The following is a 20944-nucleotide window of genomic DNA, read 5'->3' as shown; positions in this document are numbered from 1 at the left end:
TTTCTTTTTTTACTTTTTTTTTTTTTTTTGAGACAGAGTTTCATTATGTTACCCTGGGTAGAGTGCTATGGCGTCACAGCTCACAGCAACCTCAAACTCTTGGGCTCAAGTGATTCTCTTGCCTCAGCCTCCCACGTAGCTGGGACTACAGGCGCCTGCCACAATGCCCGGTTATTTTTTGGTTGTAGTTTTCATTGTTGTTTGGCAGGCACAGGCTGGATTTGAACCCGCCAGCTCTAGTATATGTGACTGGCGCCCTGGCCACTGAGTTACAGGCGCCGACCCTCTTTTTGTACTATTTTTTTTCTTTTTCTTTTTTTTTTTTTTTGAGGGGGGAAGATAGAGTCTCACTCAGTTGCTCCAAGCTAGAGTGCTCTGGCATCAGCTAGCTCACAGCAACCTCAAACTCCTGGGCTCAAATGCTCCTCCTGAGTAACTGGGACTACAGACACTGGCCACAATAGCTATCCTGGCTAATTTTTCTATTTTTAGTAGAGACAGGGTCTCACTCTGGCTTAGGGTAGTCTCAAACTCCTAAGTTCAAGTGATTTTCCCACTTTGGCCTACCAGAGTGCCAGGAGTACAGGCGTGAGCCATCGTGCCCAGTCTTATTTTATTTTCCAAATACATAAAAAAAATTTTCTCAATAAAAATAATTCAATATTTAGTTTTCATCTTTGCTTTCCTTTTCCTAAAAAGGAAAAAAATAAAAAAAAATTTAAAAAAAGACAACTCACAAAAGTATACAGATTGAAATGAAATCTGGCACCTCATTAGCGCCAGATTCTCTCCTTGACCAAACATTAGTTAGGCTCCTCTGAACTTTCTAGGCCTTGACCTTTGGACTTCTGTGTTCATTCATCTTTATACCATCCAGTTGCAGCAAGAATCTTGCTAAGTCAGTTTTCTAGAATCTCCTACACTCAAATGTGTGATCACTTTTGAAATCTGATGAAAATTTTCATCCTCTCCCATCTCCAGGTGATGATACCTGATCACCCTGGCCTACCTTCAACAAGAATCCTGTTAGGCCAGTTTAGCCAGAATTCCTCCTTACCCCAATGTTTCCTCTTAGTAATTTTCCATCTGAGAAAGACATACTTCTAAACTTGTGCACACTTAATAGCATAGCTTTGAAATATATAAAGTGAAAATTGACAGAATCACTAAGGGAAATTATCAAATCTACCACCTTAAATGGAGATTTTAACAACTCTCTGAGTAATCAATCACTAAGATCAAGCAGAAGGAAAAAGTAAGGATATAAAAAATTTGCACAACAAAATTAACAAACTTTCTGTAACGGATATGTGTTGGAATATTGCACCCTAGTAATAGAAAAGGCAGCAGTCTTTTCAGATATACATGATACATATGAAAGAAAAATCTCAGAAGGGTGAACACATATCACTGAAAAGCACACAAGGACAGTTTAAAAACAGCAGCTAAAACGGGAAGAAAGTTTGCTCCTTCCAAGGTGTGAGTGTTAGAGCCCACAGTAAGAAGGTGTCATGAAATTGATCTGCAAGGGTTCCCTTCCCAAAACCCCACAGCCGGAGAAATCTCATTGGAATGAGCAAAAATCAGACTTCTGAAATAAAGGGACTAAGAGAAAAGTAGAAGGGAAGAGATCCAGGAAATCTCAGCAGATGGGGGCATGAGCTCGGTGACATGATAAAGCTACCCTGACCCAGACCTCTTCTAAAGGTTCAAAACATTGAATTCACATCAAACATGGCTAACGCAAAAGACCAATGCTCAAATCCAATCCATAGTTACTGTAAGAAAAAAGACAAGAGGAAGCAGAACATCCTTCCAAACCAGGGGTACAGTCAGGAAGGCATGCTCAAAAAATCACAACAGACTGTCCCAAAGTGAGGTGAATGACTTTAAGAAAATGACATATGACAGAACGAAATAAATCGGAATCCAGAAACTCAGATGAGTTACATAAGAAGCAACTGGAAATAAAAGGTCATTCTAGAAATGAACACAGATAACTTGAGATACAGAAGGCAAAAAAAAAAAAAAATTAAGATAAAAATGATTTGAAAGAAAGTCAAACACTGAAAATGGGTAAAAAGAATCCAATGGATAGATATATGGAAAGTTTCTGAAGAATAAAAGTAAGGTGACACACACAGTATAAAAAGTATAAAAGAAAATTTCCCTGACATTTTAAGAAAAAATGAAACTATATATTGGAAGACCAAATTCCATACCTGTGTATACTAACTCACAATAACCAACACCAAGATACAGTCTGAAGTCACAGGATGCTACAGAAAGTGGGGTGGGGGGAAAGAAAACCCTTGGGCATTTAGTCAAAAACAAGTAACTTTCAAGGGAAAGAAAACTAGGTTATTATCAGACTTTTCAAACAGCAATGTTTTATTCCAAAAAGAAACAAAATAAAGTATGTAAGATACTCAACAAAAATCTTTGTGAACCAAAGATTCTATACTTAGCAAAATTAATTTTAAACTAGAAAAAGCACTGATAAAATGTTATCAACGTGCAAAAACTCAGGGCATATTGTTCCCCTGGCCACTTTCTAAAGAATCTAGTAGAGAATGAGGTTCATCCATTCAAGTGACTAGAGAAACACTGAACACAGAGAGCATTAAACATGTAGTTAGTGCTCAACCAAGACTGACAATTACAACGGAAACAGGACCCTACTCAATGGACACGTGCTTCAGGAAGATGGAAATGGTACAACTATTTTATAACTAGGGGAGAAACAGAAAAAGTATATGTAAATGTCTGGGTTTTTTTTTTAATCTATTTTCAGTAATTGCACTAGGGATAGTAGCATTAGTATTGTTATTTTGAGACTATTATGTATGTAACCAGGGATAAAATAAATGAGTAATTATAGAATATTCTAATTCTTTTATCCTCTGTGTCCCTGAAAACCAGGATTCCTGGTGTGAGGAAAGGAGACAGAATACTGAATAAGAAAAGGCGGTGAAGGCTATGTTAACCAGTTTGATGAAAGTATTTCAAATTGTATATAAAACCAGCACACTGTACCCCATAATTGCATTAATGTACAGCGCTATGATTTAATAAAAATAATTAAAAAAAGACTTGACAGAATTATCAATGTGAACTCAAGGGCATTCCATCTCAGCTCTGTCTACTGGAGAGACCCAAGAACAATGACCAACCAAACACACACACCTACAAACTAGGCAGGCTCCTGGAAATACTATCTACTAAAAGATACTAGAGCTTCTTATCCAAATGGCTAACTCCAGCCTGGGAGTGGGAGTAGGGGTAGAGCTTGTCATAGAAGCTGTGCAGCTATTAAGGGCTATCGGGGTCACTTAAAAAAGACCCAGAACAGTTGCCTAAGGCTGGGCTGAAAAATGAGGAGTGACTACAAACAGCACATGGCTTCTTTTGAGCTGAGGGAAAGGTTCTAAAATTACATTGTGGTGATCAAAAACATTTGAATTGTACACTTAACATGGTGAGTTTTATGTAGTATGTAAATTATATCTCAATAAAGCTAGTAAAAAAGAAAAAAAAAGAGGAAAAAAAGGACTTACAAGAACTTGAAGAGGCACCCAATGCTAAAATAGGAACATTTAACCTTCAAAAGGATCATCATCCCAGGGGAATAAAACATATAAAATATGTTTCTATGCATGAGTTCATGAAGATATATCTAAAAATCCATTGATTACACAAATCCACAATGGTAATAAAACTGCATAGAATTAAATACACAGATGTCCACATATACACACAAATCAATACATATAAAACTGGTGAAATCAGAAAAAGACAAGTGGGTTGTATCAAGTATCAATTTTCTGGTTGTAAAACTGTACTATAGTTATAAAAGATGGCACCATTGGAGGAAATGGGGTGAAGGACACATAGATCTCTCAGTATTATCTCTTACAACTATATATGAGTCTACAATTATCTTTAAATGAAATGCTTATCATAAACAAAACCCTAACTTGTCATTGTTAAAGAGTAGCACGGAATCAATTCATTATCTTATCTCATTACAAAAGTATCTCCATTACTACATGAGAAAGAACTATTAGATTATAGCATCTTATAGTCCATAGTGAATTAACGAATTTTAAGCACTGAGTGTTAACAGCAGCTAGCATCACAAACAGAGAAAGCAGCAGACATTAGCTGCCTGGAGGTAAAACAACACACCACTGGGGGATGTCTTGCCAATATGGTTCAAACTGGAGTCTGAGTAGGCCTGGGGACCCAGCTACCAATTGTCAGGAAATACAGAGGGCAGACAGAACCAGTTCACCATGACAGGGCAATCTGCGAAATTCCATGGGCATGTCTCCAGGCTAAAGGCCCTGGATTCTTCAATAGTTGGAGGGGAAAGGGGAGATCGGACGGCAAGTAAGGCAATGGAAGGGAAATCTTTAGAAGGGTCTTCAAAGACACAAATTTCCTTTAAATAGCCAAAGTTAAACTTGGGATGTATACCTCTATAAAGAAATACAAGGAAGTGTCTACTTTTAAAAGTAGGATACTGGCTACTTTAGGGACAGGGTGGTGGTCACAATGTGACACATAGATAGGGTTGACCTGGGTGACAGTTACAAGCTCGTTTGCCTTAAGGTAACTCAATAACCTATACATCTGTTTTGTGGGCATTTTCTATATTTGTGTTTTATTTTGCCAAATAAAAGGGAGTTTTTTAAAAAGGGAAAATTAATCTCATAAGCGTAAACTTTCATAAATAGAATGCACTATTTAAAATAACTACCTGAAAATTTATCATAGTTTAACTAGCTGCAATAGCCTGAGGAAGGTGCCAAGGCCTATTTTTTGTGTTAAAAGGGAGACTAACAGATATTGTCAGGTGTTAAGGACCTCCTAGCATTCAAAGGAGACTTTCTTCTTGATTTAATTAAGTCTTGAAATTCAACACCTGAAAAGGGCAGCGCTTTCACTACACAGGGTGGTGGTATGCTTGCCCATCTATCACCTGAAATCATCTCCTTTACTTCTTAAATTTCTCTTATGGACCATCTCACATCCTACACTTCTGGAAATACTGGGTTAAAAAAAGGTCTGGCGTGTCAGGGTAAGTCAGGCTTAAGACGGGGATGAAAAAAACAAAAACTTAGCTATCCCAGTCATCAACAGATTTATTTTATTCATTCAACCCTTTCTAAACAAGCTTAAAAGGTTTGCTTTTCCATTATGAGCATTTAAGTAAGTGACCAACACTATGATCCGGTGAGAGCTGCTTGTCCCTGTCCTAGTTACGAGCACACACACTTCACTATGTACTTAACAGGGCACCTAGCAATGACCCACCTTTGCCTTCATGCCTAATGTGTTTGGAGGTTCTCAAGTGACAAAAAGTCCTATATCTGAAAGTACAAATTACAAAAATAGGCACAAATACCCTCCCTCATCTGAACTCAGTATCTTGAAATAAGGCATGGCGTCCCGAATTGGTCCTGAGTTGCTGGCTCATCAATACTAGCTTGAACTGACCTGAAAGTCCTTTAAAAGGGGGGGGGGGGGTTAGATCAGATTACATTATACACTTGTAATAAAAGCTTGCAACGAGCAAAGAAAACTGTTGCAACGAGCATAGAAAACTGTGAAATTCAAACAGAGCTGAATTTTCCAACGTTTATCTAAAACACAGACAAAAAAGTGGCCTGATTCGCCTATAAATGATTTGAGAGTTTTTGCCTCATTTCCCCCCCAAATTTTGCTTGAACAGAAAGAAAATGTAAGCCAGAACAGTTTAATTTTGCTGGCACTGCTGCTACTCACAAGAGGGAACAGAGCGGGGCCAACATGGAAAGATGATATTCAGGCAGGACTTGAAAGGGAACTTGCATTAACCCTTTCCAATCCGATTTTTCTGCCACCTGCATACTCCCCAACTCTTATTTATTTGGGGCATGAAGGAGGTTGATGGATTATATGTAATCCTACAGTTTTAAAAGAGAAAAGCATAAATATGAACTCACCTGAAGATTTTATTATCTACTTTAGTTTGCATAAAATAATTAAAGGGTTTGGGGGGTTTTTTGTTTATAATTTTTGGAGAGTGATACTTCTTGAAGCAATCTCCAGGATGAAGTCCAGGCTTCCTCCTGCATGTCTCACAGTAGAAAATGGTTTCTTTTCTACTGCCTTTCTCATTTTTTCTGCTGCAAACCATAACATCCTTAAATGATTTTTTTTTATTTTGCATTAATAAAATACATCTTCCCATTTAGACTTTTCTTCACTATCGGAAAATGATGGTCTTTTCCTCTTTCTTGAGTTTCTGTTCCTCATATTGCTCACAAGCTGAGTGATGGGATATCTCCTATAAGAAGGGTGGGTCTGCATTTTTTCTCCACTCTCCTTATCAAATGAGTAAAGGATGTAGCTGTTCACAACTGCAACTTCCATTAGCCAGAAGAATTATTTTTTCCACCATTTGTAGGACCTTCTTGTAAAATCCATATCATCCACAGAGCTAATCGGCTCTGTCCACTCTTCCCATAAACTTTGTGTCTTCAAACTGAACAGGCTATTTCTTCCTATAACCACTGATCAACTATGTTTGAGGGACAAAGAATGGAGTCAGCAGTGTCACTAACTTCTTACCATGGGATGAGGGCCACATCATTTTCCTATCACAATGACAGGCACATAATTCACATTTCTGAAGTTTCTTATTTTTCAGATCACTTGGAAAATCCTTCTGAGAAGCCATAACGGTTCCTGTTATATGTATTGTCACGTTATGCAATTCCCAAGCTCCAGATGCCTTCCAACATTAGAGCGAAACAGGAAAATCATTACGTGGGATGAGGTCCGACTTAGGATGGGAAAGGGTTAAAAGGAAGGTTAGAGCTGGGTTCCTTTGTCTTCAACACCTCTATCTTAATCAGGCCTGAGTGAGCTTCATTTCCTTCCCTCTTTCACTATGTCCCACCTCTTCTATATTCTTTGCTCTCTTTGTTTTGTGAACTCTCAACTGCCCAGCTTACCTTTCTCTCTTTTTTTATTTTGGAGACCGAGTCTCTGTTGCCCTGAGTAGAGTGCTGAGGCATTGCCAAAGCTCACAACAACCTCAAACTCTTAGGCTCAAGAGATCCTCCTGGCAGCGCCCACGGCTCAGTGGGTAGGGTACCATCCACAGACAACCAGGCTGGAGGGTTCGAATCTGACCTGAGCCAGCTAAACAATGACAACTGCAACAACAACAATAAAAAAAAAATTAGCCAGGTCTTGTGGTGGGCGCCTCCCAGCTACTTGGGAGGCTGAGGCAAGAGAATCACTTAAGCCCAAGAGTTGAGGTTGCTGTGAGCTGTGACGCCAAAAAAAAAAAAAGAGGGTGGCGTTAGGCGGCGCCTGTGGCTCAAAAGAATAGAGCACTGGCCCCATATGCTAGAGGTGGCAGGTTCAAACCCAGCCCCGGCCAAAAACTGCAAAAAAAAAAAAAAAAAAACGAAAGAGAGAGAGATCCTCCTGCCTCAGTCTCTAGGACTAGGACACAGGCACATGCCACCATGTCTGGCTAATTTATCTATTTTTAGTAGAGATGGGGTCTTGATCTTGCTCAAGCTGGCCTCCAGCTCCAGGGCTCAAGCAATCCTCCTTTCTCAGCCTCCCAGGAGGCTAGGATTACAAGCATGTGCCACTGCAACCAACCCATCTCTTGTTCTTATATTTTTAAGAGACAGGCATGTAAACAAATACACACACCTAACACAAATCTGCTAAAATGTCCGGAAGAGGAGTCTTAAGTTACACTCAACACACAGGTGTTTAGGGAGGCCTGTCCACCTTTTCTTATGATGCCTGAGAAAAACACACCTAATTCGCATTCCCTGGATCCTTTCTACAAAAGAGGGGGCACTCCTGTATGTATAGACTAGTTTCCTATCTCTGTTTCTTATAACCATTCAGCACAAACGGCCTCTTTCATGAACACTAATCTGATCATGTGAATTCATGAAAAGTCAAGGAAGCTCTATCTCTAGATCAGCCCCTGATGAGATCAAGATTTTAAGAACATAACTATCTTTAATAAAAATGTATTGTATTCAGGTGAATGACTTGATCACCCTAAATATCCTGACTTGATCACTATATGTTAGAGACAAGTAACAAAATATCTTATATACCCCATAAATTTCCAAAAATTAACAAAAAAGGCTTAGAATTTTTTTAAAAATTCACATTTAATACTCTATTCTAGAAACAGCTATAAGTAAAAGAAACCCAGAAGTGCCTAGAGCCCAGCCAAACTCTACTTAGCAACACATTATGTTACTTAGGTATAAAAGACAGAAACCCAAGGTAGACCCAACTGTTCCTCAGATACCATCCTGGGCTCATGCCACTTTCCTTAAGGTAAGGTGTCCTGGACCCTGGGCCTTTACTCTGAGCAAATCTATGGCAGGATAATGGTTAGATGGTAAGGGGGACAAGAAGGTGGCACTTGTAGTTTGGATTCTTCACCCAAACGCTTTCTGCAGAGAAATGTGAGAGCCTGTTTAAACATTACTTACTGCCTGCTGGATATCAGTCTTCACTTGCTCACTCAACATGCCTTCAAAAACAAAGGAGTCACCAAACTTCTCAGCCTATAAGGAAAGCAGAAAATAAAAATCCAGAAAAGGTTATAGTAACGTGTTTCACATATGCCATTTCCTTTATACACTAATACAGCGACTCTTTCTTCTGGTACAAATGAACTTTAGTCTATCTTATGACTTCCCAGGGGACTCAGAAGTGACTTAAAGCCTCCTGTCTTCCTCTTAAAACAGGTTAATGTCACTTACGTCTAGAGACCATTTAATTTAAGACTCATTTAGCTCGTAAGAATGCAGACCGAACAACACTGGCTTTTGAGAACGTGACTGTTCCTGAAGTAAGCACATTTCCCCAAGTATTACAAATGACTCTGGAAAATAAGAGTATTCTGCACGTGTCAGATTATATAATCAAGCTTTGTCCTTTGCCCTGGTCCTGGAAGCTAGCTAAAAGAATCAAATGGCACTGTCTGCTGATATTCTGACACATTCCAGCTCCACTGAGGTGTCAAATACGCTTACATAATAAATCTCAAGTAGCCAATTCAAGCTCCAGATGGAAATTTGTACTTTAATAATTTTATTTAACATTAGGGTCTCAGGTCTCATCTCCCTGGTTCTTTTAGTCACATATGACGGTATTCTAACTCTTGGTATGTCCCTGGGTATCCAAGACTCTACTTCTATAGTTTTCCTCTTGCCATTTCTGACTGCTCTTACTAATCTGAAACATAGGAGCTCTTCTTCCAGCCCCTTAAATGCCCCTGCTCCCCAGAGTTCTGCCCTTGGCTCCCTGCACCCCTGGCCTTCAGGATTTGTGCAGTTGAGATTGTGTGCTCGCCTTGTGAAAACTAACAAGCTGCTGCTTCCCAAACCTGGAAATCCTGACTCTTGGAGGTCTGTCTACACAAGGTCAAGGAAGCCACTTGAATAAATTGCTGGTGGTTCTAACACAGGGGCTTGGAGATATACTTTGAGATACACTCATCGCCTGCTGGACAACCCCTTTCAATCTCATCACTTCAACTGCAGCCAGTGCTTCAAATGACTCTCAAATCTCTACCTCCTATCCTGTTTTCACTAGATGAGATCAACTGAGTAATGGATCCCTAGATTTCAGGCCTTATAAGTGCCTCAAATTCCTCTTCCTGTTAATCATCTTTTCTTCATCCCTGAGCTTCTTCCTACATTCCCTTGCGAAACCACCATGCCTGAGTACTTAAGCCATTTACTCATTCAATAAACATGTAGCAAATGATTACCATTTGGGGCTAAAGAAAAGGATACAAGATCAGTATCAGGAAGGGATGGTCTCCATTCTTACTGTGCTTAAGTGTGGGGTACAGATAAAAATCGAGCCAAATAAGAAAGAAAAAAAGTAAGTTCACCTCACTTTGAAAGGTAAAGAGTGTCAAGAAAAGCCTCCTTTTGCTAGACTGAGAAGCCTCCTTCAGAAAGTAGCATTTAAGCTGAGATGACTCAGGAATGGGATGAGGAGCCAGCCATACAAAGAGGGCACAGGCAAGAGGGCTGCAAATTCCAAGCAGAGGGAAAATATGGGCCGAGCTCCCAAGGTGGAAGGAATGCTGAGTTTTCAAGGAATAGAAACAACACAGCAGGGCTAGGACATGGTGCACCAGAGCAGTATGAGAGAAAATTAGATCACAGGAAAAGATCCGTAAAGTGCATAAAAATATGAAGCGTTTCTAGCCAAAGCAGAGGTTCTGTTTCTTATTATTGTTGGCTTTTTAAACTTATTTTTTCTTAATTCAAAATACTAAGGGGGCACAAATGTTTTCTTACATGGATAATGAAGTGTAAGGCTTAATTAAGTGAAGGCTTTTAGAGTACCATCACCCAAATAGTGCACACTGTAACCTGCAGGTAGGTTTGGACCCCTCTCCTCCCCCACCCCATTCATTTTCTCTGACCTTTTCTTTCAAGACAGTCTCACTCTGTTGCCCTGGGTAGAGTGCTGAAGCATCATCATAGCTTACAGCAACCTCAAACTCTTGGGCTCAAGTGATCCTCCTGCCTTAGCCTCCCAAGTAGCCAAGTAGCTGGGACTACAGGTGCCTGCCATAACACCCAGCTAATTTTTCTTTTCTTTTCTTTTTTTTTTTCAGTAGAGATGGGGTCTCACTCTTGCTAAAGCTGGTTTTGAACTCCTGAGCTCAAGCCAAGCCAACTTTGCTTACTACAGATGTGTACAGAAAAGATTTACAGCCACTTTGTATATTTTAGAAAATTCCAAAGAAATGTGACAATGTGAAACAAAATTTGAATGTTATTTTACATTAAGCACTCACCCTCAACTTTTTTTTTAATTACAAAAACAACGTTTGGGGGTCTAAGAACAGAACAGGGACTCCACAAACTGAAGACCAGGGTGAAGTTTTCTGGTGAAAGAAAATGGGAAGCGTACAAAACACACATACTTCACGCACTCACAGGCATGTTCATATGTTATAAAGCCATCCTCTTCCTATTCCCATTTAGGACAACATCCACTTTTAGAACCTTATTTTGTGATTCAGTGACCACAGGATAATGCCTGGAACTCACACAGGACAGCTTGTGAGCTATCAAGGCGCTGGAATAAAGCCACAAAAAACAAAAAGCTGCACTTCTTTATCACTTAAGAAACATGGAATGCTTCTGGAAATACCAAACTGCAATTTATTGAGAAGGAAAAGTGGGCTCGAAAAGTCCAACTGGACAGTGGCACTCCCTGGTGTATTCAAGCATTAACATAATATGGCACGCTGGTTAAGAACACAGATTCTGGGGCCAGGCATGAATCCCAGTTCCACCACCAACGAGCTGGGTGACTCGGGGTAAACCACTTCTCTAATCCTCAGTTTGATATGTGAAAAGCAGCCTGTTTCATGGGGTTGTTGTAAGAAATTAGACTTCATCTAATTTCGCACATATAAAGTGCCTCACATGCGACAAAGTAAAAGTGGTCAGTCAAGGTTAATTGTTATTAACGCATTCTTAAAAGTCTGGAAAAGAACGAGTTCTCCCTCCTTTCCCCAATCCCATTACCTCTGTCAAATAGCCAGTTGAGTTCACAAACTTCTCAAACTCAGCATTGCTGACTTCGTAGGCATCCATGTAAAAGGCATCGACAGCAACTCTCCTCGCAGGGGCCTCCCCATCCTGCTTTATCTGCGGATCATCTGTGCCCATGGTGAACACTCCGGCAGGGATGAGGACCATCTGCAGTGAAAGGAGAAACACAGGAGTCAGGTGTCACAGCCCAGGGGTGAGGTCTGAAGTTCCCAGAACAGAGTAAGCACTCATGACTTTACAAACCCTCAGCACAGAAAGCATCAGGAAATTAGTAAAATCACTCTATATCCCAATGGAAGTGAATCAGCAGTCACAAAAAAAAAAAAAAAAAGCAAACCTTCTCTGTGTGTTGGTTTTTTTGTTTTTTTTTTTTTTTTTGACACCAAGTCTCACTCTGTTGCCTTGGGTAGAGAGCCATGGCATCATTGTAACTGACGGCAACCTCAAACTCTTGGGCTCAAGCTATCCTCTGGCCTCAGCCTCCCGAGTAGCTAGAACCACAGGCACCAGCCACAACGCCCAATTAGTTTTTCTATTTTTAGTAGAGACAGAGTCTCACACTTGGTCAGGCTGGTCTAGAACTCCTGAGCTCTAGCAATCCACTCATCTTGGCTTCCCAGCAAAAGCAAGACTTCTTCAGGAAAGTAATCTCTTTATTCCAACCTCTATATCACGGTTTTTCAACCTTTTTATCTCACAGCATATTTGAGCCTATAGTTAAACTTCTCTAGCACACTTAAATTATGTTGATAAAAAAAAAAAAAAGAGAGAGTAAAAAAATACATAATTTTTCTCCTTTATTTATTTATTTATTTTTTTGTGGAGACAGAGTCTCACTTTATCCCCTTCAGTAGAGTGCCATGGCATCACACAGCTCACAGTAACCTCCAACTCCTGGGCTTAAGCGATCGATTCTCTTGCCTCAGCCTCCCAAGTAGCTAGGACTACAGGCGCCCACCACAACGCCCAGCTATTTTTTGGTTGCAGTTCAGCTGGGGCCAGGTTTGAACCCGCCACCCTTGGTATATGGGGCCGGCGCCTTACCGACTGAGCCACAGGCGCCGCCCAATTTTTCTCCTTTATTAACATAACAAAATGCAGCAGCATGGCCAAAGAAATAAAACAAAATAATTTATTATAACTTGTAATAAAAAGATAACAATTACAATTTTTCAAAAAACTTATTAATTCTTCTGTTTATTGTAATTTAGCATTTAATGAGATATCTGAGCTTGACTTTTTTTAGACTATCTTCTTTGCAAGGTCGAATTCTGACAGGCATACTCTTAAATCTTCTAAGGATTCTAACTGTGATTGATTTTGTTTATAATATTATTCATTGTAGAAATGCTCACTTCACACAAATATCACATTGAGAATGAAAGAATTGTTTCTATTGCTTTTTTGTAATATTTGGAAATTCAGCTTTGAGAGATAACCAAAATGTTGTAGTATCTGTTGTTGAATATTTTAATAGAAGTCCACTGTCATTTCTTATTTATTAACTCTTCCTCTTCTTTAATATTTACATTTGCTAACACACACTTAAAACAAAGGGATTTCTCCCCTAATCCAGAGATGTTATGTCAAGAGTAGGTGTGTGAAAATATTTTTCAAAATTTGTGTACAATAAATCTAAAGTTTGCAAAATTTGTTCAATAAGATTTTTATCAGTTTTCACCTTTTCACTATTTCAAACATTTCTCCTGTGTTTTCTCTTTTAATCCTTTCCTTCCAGAGCAGTGATTTTCTCTGAAAGCATTAATTTTATCTGTAGATGTGAGAATGTTTTCATGATTTCCCTGCATACTCTCATAAAGAATATTCATTTTTTTGGCTGGGTGCAGTATCTCACATTTGTAATCCTGGCACTCTGGGAGGCCAAGGTGGGTGGACTGCCTGAGCTCAGGAGTTTGAGACCAGCCTGAGAAAGAGCAAGACCCATCTCTAAAAAAAAAAAAAAAAAAAAAAAAAATAGCTGGTCATGTGGCTGGCGCCTCGAGTCCCAGCCACTCAGGAGGCTCAGGCAGGAGGATGCTTAAGCCCAAGAGTTTGAGCTTGCTGTGAGCACTCAACCACAGGGCAACAGAGTGAGGCTGTCCCGCCTCCCAAAAAAAGAGTATTCAACACTGAAATAAATGTGCAAGAAATACAATTTTATTACATCAAACCTTGCCACAAAGTAAACCACCTAATTTAAAATGTTGCAATTTTTTTAAAAGATTGATACTTTTTTTTTTTTTTTTGGAAACAGAGTTTCAAAAAACTCTGGGTGGAGTGCCATAGCGTCACAGCTCACAGCAACTTCAAACTCTTGGGCTTAAGTGATTCTCTTGCCTCAGCCTCCCAAGTAGCTGGGACTACAGGCGCCCGCCACAATGCTCAGCTAGTTTTTTGTTGCAGTTGTAGATGTTTAGCTGGCAGGGGCTGGGTTCCAACCCACCAGCCTCAGTTCATGTAACCACTGTGCAACAGGCAACAAGCCTAAAAGGTCAATTTATAAAATCTTAACAAAACTCTTTCGAGATAACCATCTCACTTCACATGCAGTAAGAGCTGCATAAGGGAAGCATCCATTGAGGAACATAATTCTGCTAACAATACTGATTGCAATGGCCTGCTTTTTATATAATTAATAATTTTAATAGTTTTATCTACGGCATTTTGTAAGTCAGGCACTAATGATTTTGATGCTAGCACTTCGCTATGTGGAAAATAGTGCATAAAAATAATTTTTGGGTGGTAAGGGCAAGATGGCCGACTGAGAGCAGCTTCCGAGGGAGGCTCCTGTCCAAAAGGAAAGATAATGTCCAGAAACAGCCCAATTAAGCTGAAGACTGGGAGCCCAGCCGTAAGAGAGAAGATAACTGCAGGTCACCTCTGCTAAGGCAAGCTGCGACTCCAAGAAACCAAGTTTCAGGTACAAAATTCATCTGGAAGGAGGAGTGTCCGTCCCCTCCCCCAAGAAAACTGTGGTTTTTCTTTGTTTTTCTGTCTCCTTTCTTTTCTCTCTTCATTTGCTCCTGTGGGTTTTCTATGGACAAGCGGTGAACTGTGGACCTCTTGCCTCACCCCACGGGTGAATACTATGGGAAGTGGGGAATACTTCTTCAGAGGGACCACGCCGTGACTCTGAACACTGTCTTTCTAGGCAGAAATATCGAACTAAGATCTTCCCTGCCATTCTGAACTTCCAGTACACCCTTCCCCCCTTACCCAATGAACCAGAAGCCTAACCCCTGCTGAGACTCAGGAAGGAGGTGCTTGAGAAGTGCCCGCCCTCCCTGTCTGCCGGTCCAAGCGCCACCCCAGCAAGAGACTCTGGGGGCTGTGCCAAACCCGCCATACAAGGATCTCCACCGGTAGCTGCGTGGCCTCACACCCTGCACCCTGCGCCCACCCGGACCTCTGTGTGAGTGGCACCACTACCTGTGAACCATGGCAGCCTGGAACTCCATGTGAGCAGTGCAGCGACCCACGACCCACACCCCATAGCCGCCAGGACCTCCATACCACGACACATGACCAAAGGCCACCCGGACATCTGGTGAGCGGCACCATGACCCGCGACCTGCGGCCACCCTGACTTCCATGCAAGAAGAGCCGCGACCCACACCCAGAGACCCGTGGCTGCCCGGACATCCGTACTAGCGCCCACCCGTGCTTCCAAACACACTAACCAGGAACTCCAGGAGCCACTCAACCCGGTGTCCTCCCTTTCGGACCTTCCCTGCCTCCACACTGGCCTGCTCGTCTGGCCAGGGACTCTGGTAGCTTTGCACCCTCCGGAGCCCTCCCTTCCTCTGCAAGGAGGCCTTCTCTTAGCCAGAGACTGCTGGAGCCTTGGGCTCTCTCTGCCAAAGTCACCAGGCACCAGGTACTCCCAGAACCATGTGGTCCACCCCCCTGCCCTGTTGCTGGATCCAGGTGTGCCACACTTCAGAGCTGCTACCACAACGAGAACTCCCTGGCTGGGGCAGCCCCAGAGGAGCTACACAGGGTCACTCCCTACAAAGATTCTGCAAAAATAGAGTGATCCCGCTGGGGTCTAATCATGGAGAGACGCCTCCCCAACTCTAAGGACACCCAGAGGCAATGGTGAAAAACAATTATGAGGTGAAATCAATGAAAAAATTCAGGCAATATCAATAATCAGAGTAGATAAACTCCCTCAAGGAACAATGGGGCAGACACAGAAAAAGACCCCATGCACAAATAGCTGAGATGTCAGAAATCGAATTCAGAATCTGGATAGCAAATAAGATCGAATTAGAATTCCAAGCAGTAACCCAAAAGATGTCTCAAGAATTCAACAAATTCAAAGACCGAATGACCAAAGATTTTGACACAATGAGAAAAGAAGTTGCAGCTCTCAAAGATCTGAGAAAAACAGTAGAATCCCTCAGTAATAGAATGGAGCAAGTAGAAAAAAGGATTTCTGACATTGAAGAAAAAGCTTTCCAAACTCTCAAAGAGGAAGAGAAATGGAGGGCAAAAACAGATCCTTCTCTCAGAGAGCTCTGGGATTATTCGAAGAAAACCAATATTTGTCTTAGAGGGATCCCCGAAAGCGACGAAGTGGCTTCACAAGGCACAGAGTCTCTTTTTCATAAGATTATGAAAGAGAACTTTCCAGACAAGCCAAGAGATTCTGAAATTCAGATAGCAGACAGTTTCAGAACTCTAGCACGACTCAACCTGAATAAGACATCCCCCAGACACATCATAATCAATTTCACTAAAGTTAATATGAAGGAGAAAATTCTGAAAGCAGCCAGACAAAAGAAAACCATTACCTACAAGGGGAAGAATATTAGAATAACTGCAGATCTCTCTGCTGAAACCTTACAAGCTACAAGAGGATGGTCATCAACTTTTAATCTCCTAAAACAAAATAACTTTCAACCCAGGATCCAGTACTCAGCTAATCTGAGTTTCATTTATGATGGAGAAATTAAATACTTTAATGACATTCACAAGTTGAAGAAATTTGCCATAACTAAACCAGCTCTCCAGGATATTCTCAGACCTATCCTCCATAAAGACCAGCATAATCTTCCACCCAAAAAGTAAACCCACCAAGAAAATTTTGATCAAATTCCAACTTCCACAGTCTCAAAAGGATTAAAAATGTCCACCGGACTCTCGAAAGGCTTATCAATATTCTCAATTAATGTGAATGGTTTAAATTGTCCTCTAAAGAGGCACAGGTTGGCTGACTGAATACAAAAACTCAAGCCAGATATCTGCTACATACAAGAATCTCATCTTACCTTAAAAGACAAATATAGACTCAAGGTGAAGGGATGGTCATCTATACTCCAGGCAAATGGAAAGCAGAAAAAAGCAGGCGTTGCAATCCTATTCGCAGATACAATAGGCTTTAAACCAACTAAAATAAGTAAGGATAAGGATGGATACTTCATATTTGTTAAAGGTAATACTCAATATCATGAGATCTCAATTATTAATATTTATGCACCCAACCAGAATGCACCTCAATTTATAAGAGAAACTCTAACAGACATGAACAACTTGATTTCCTCCAGTTCCATAGTAGTTGGAGATTTTAACACCCCTTTAGGAGTGCTGGATAGACCCTCCATAAAGAAGCTAAGCAAAGAAATTTTAGATTTAAACTTAACCACTGAACATCTGGATTTAACAGACATCTACAGAACATTTCATCCCAACAAAACTGAATACACATCCTTCTCATCAGCCCACGAAACATACTCTAAAATCAACCACATCCTAGGCCACAAATCTAACCTCAGCAAATTTTAAAAAATAGAAACTATTCCTTGCATCTTCTCAGACCATCCTGGAATAAAAGTTGAACTCAATAACAACAGGAATCAGCATACACATACAGAAACATGGAAGCTAAATAACCCTACGCAGAAAGATAGATGGGTTATAGACGAGATTAAGAAGGAAATCACCAAATTTTTGGAACAAAACAACAATCAAGACACAAATTATCAGAACCTCTGGGATACTGCAAAGGCAATCCTAAGAGGGAAATTTATAGCACTGCAAGCCTTCCTCAAGAAAACGGAAAGAGAGGAAGTTAATAACTTCATGGAATATCTCAAGCAACTGGAGAAGGAAGAAGAAAAGAAATAACCAAAATCAGAGCAGAATTAAATGAAATTGAAAACAAAAGAATTATACAACAGATCAATAAATGCAAAAGTTGGTTTTATGAAAAGATCAATAAAATAGATAAAACTTTGGCCAACCTAACCAGAAAAAAAAGAGTAAAATCTCTAATTTCATCAATCAAAAATGGTAAAGATGAAATAACAACAGATCCCTCAGAAATTCAAAAAATCCTTAATGAATATTACAAGAAACTTTACTCTCAGAAATATGAAAATCTGAAGGAAATCGACCAATAATTGGAAGTACACCACCTACCAAAACTTAGCCAGAACAAAGTGGAAATGTTGAACAAGCCTATATGAAGTTCTGAAATAGCATCAACTATACAAAATCTCCCTAAAAAGAAAAGCCCAGGACCAGATGGCTTTACGTCAGAATTTTACCAAACCTTTAAAGAAGAACTAGTACCTATATTACTAAACCTCTTCCAAAATAGAGAAAAAGAAGGAATACTACCCAACACATTCTACAAAGCTAACATCACCTTCATCCCTAAACCAGGGAAAGACCCAACAAGAAAAGAAAATTACAGACCAATATCACTAATCAATATTGATGCAAAAATACTCACTAAGATCCTAACAAACAGAATCTAACAACACATCAAAAAATTATACACCATAACCAAGTGGGATTTATCCCAGGGTTTCAAGGCTGGTTCAATATATGTAAATCTATAAATGTAATTCAACACATAAACAAACTAAAAAATAAAGATCATACAATTCTCTCGATTGATGCAGAAAAAGCTTTTGATAAGATCCAGCATCCCTTCGTGATCAGAACACTTAAGAAAATTGGTATAGAAGGGACATTGCTTAAACTCATAGAGACCATCTACAGCAAACACACAGCCAACATCGTACTGAATGGAGTTAAATTGAAATCACTTCCACTTAGATCAGGAACCAGGCAAGGCTGCCCATTGTCTCCACTGCTCTTTAACACTGTAATGGAAGTTTTAGCCATTGCAATTAGGGAAGAAAAGGCGATCAAGAGTATCCACATAGGGTCAGAAGAGATCAAACTTTCATTCTTCGCAGACAATATGATCGTATATCTGGAAAACACTAGGGATTCTACTACAAAACTTTTAGAAGTGATCAAGGAATACAGCAATGTCTCAGGCTACAAAATCAACAGCCATAAATCTGTAGCCTTTATATATACCAACAATAGCCAAGCCAAAAAACAGTCAAGGAGTCTATTCCTTTCAAGGTAGTGCCAAAGAACATGAAATATTTGCGAGTTTATCTAACAAAGGACGTGAAAGATCTCTATAAAGAGAACTATGAAACTTTAAGAAAAGAAATAGCTGAAGATGTTAAGAAATGGAAAAACATACCATGCTCATGGCTGGGAAGAATCAACATTGTTAAAATGTCTATACTATCCAAAGCAATATATAATTTTAATGCAATTCCTATCAAAGCTCCATTGTCATATTTTAAAGATCTTGTAAAAATAATATTTTGTTTTATATGGAATCAGAAAAAACCTCCAATAGCCAAAACATTACTCAGACATAAAAACAAAGCAAGAAGAATCACGCTACCAGACCTGAGACTGTACTATAAATCGATAGTGATCAAAGCAGCATGGTACTGGCACAAAAACAGAGAAGTAGATGTCTGGAACAGAATAGAGAACCAAGAGATGAATCCAGCTACTTACCGTTATTTGTTCTTTGACAAGCCAATAAAAAACATTCAGTGGGGAAAAGATTCCCTATTTAACAAATGGTGCTGGGTGAACTGGCTGGCAATCTGTAAAAGACTGAAACTGGACCCACACCTTTCACCATTAACTAAGATAGACTCTCACTAGATAAAAGATTTAAACTTAAGACATGAAACTATAAAAATACTTGAAGAAAGTGCAGGGAAAACTCTTGAAGGAATCGGCCTGGATGAATATTTTATGAGGAAGACTCCCCAGGCAATTGAAGCACTATCAAAAATACACTACTGGGACCTGATCAAACTAAAAAGCTTCTGTACAGCGAAGAACATAGTAAGTAAAGCAAGCAGACAGCCCTCAGAATAGGAGAAAATATTTGCAGGTTATACCTCCGATAAAGGTTTAATAACCAGAATCCACAGAGAACTCAAACGTATTAGCAAGAAAAGAACAAGTGATCCCAAGGGTGGGCAAGGGACTTGAAGAGAAACTTCTCTAAAGAAGACAGATGCACGATCTACAGACACATGAATAAAAGCTCATCATCCTTAATCATCAGAGAAACGCAAATCAAAACTACTTTGAGATGTCACCTAACCCCAATAAGAGTAGCGTACATAACAAAATCCCAAAACCAGAGATGTTGGTGTGGATGTGGAGAAAAGGGCACACTTCTACACTGCTGGTGGGAATGCACACTAATACGGTCCTTCTGGAAGGATGTCTGGAGAATACTTAGAGATCTAAAAATAGACCTGCCATTCGATCCTATAATTCCTTTACTAGGTATATACCCAGAAGACCAAAAATCACAATATAATAAAGACATCTGTACCAGAAGGTTCATTGCAGCCCAATTCATAATTGCCAAGTCATGGAAGAAGCCCAAGTGCCCACTGACCCATGAATGGACTAGCAAATTGTGGTACATGTATACCATGGAATATTATGCAGCCTTAAAGAAAGAGGGAGACTTTACCTATTTCATGTTTACATGGATGGAGCTGGAACATATTCTTCTTAGCAAAGTATCTCAAGAATGGAAGAAAAAGTATCCAATGTACTCAGCCCTACTATGAAGCTAATTGACAGCTTTCATATGAAGGCTATAACCCAACTATAGCACAAGAATATGGGGAAAGGGCCAAGGGAAGGGAAGGGAAGGGAGGCGGGAGGTCAGGCTGGTGGGAGGGTAATGGGTGAGGCCACACCTATGGTGCATCTTAGAATGGGTACAGGCAAAACTTACTAAATGCAGAATACAAATGTCTACATACAATAACTAAGAACATGACATGAAGGCTATGTTGAACAGTTTGATGAGAATATTTCAGATTGTATATGAAACCAGCACATCATACCCCTTGATTGCACTAATGTACACAGCTATGATTTAACAATAAAAAATGATAATTTTTGGATTCTATTTTTGTATGAGTGTAACAAATCCTTTTGCACCTCTAGAC

The 20944-nt window shown here is 39.9% G+C and overlaps 1 protein-coding gene across 1 annotated transcript in view; it reads right to left on the bottom strand.

Moving 5' to 3' along the window:
* SUMF1 (sulfatase modifying factor 1) overlaps positions 1 to 20944 on the bottom strand; it is a 114594-nt gene that overhangs the window by 77283 nt on the left and 16367 nt on the right. The window contains exons 2-3 of the mRNA XM_053599389.1: positions 11604 to 11777; positions 8532 to 8606 (exon numbers count right to left, since the gene is read on the bottom strand). Of these exons, the coding sequence (XP_053455364.1) occupies positions 8532 to 8606; positions 11604 to 11777 (249 nt within the window). The remainder of the gene's footprint in view (positions 1 to 8531; positions 8607 to 11603; positions 11778 to 20944) is intronic.

This window comes from Nycticebus coucang, chromosome 8 (assembly GCF_027406575.1).
Source record: "Nycticebus coucang isolate mNycCou1 chromosome 8, mNycCou1.pri, whole genome shotgun sequence".
Lineage (NCBI taxonomy): Eukaryota > Metazoa > Chordata > Mammalia > Primates > Lorisidae > Nycticebus > Nycticebus coucang.
Note: the sequence above shows the minus strand (reverse complement) of the source record. Positions and strands in the feature narration are given on the sequence as shown.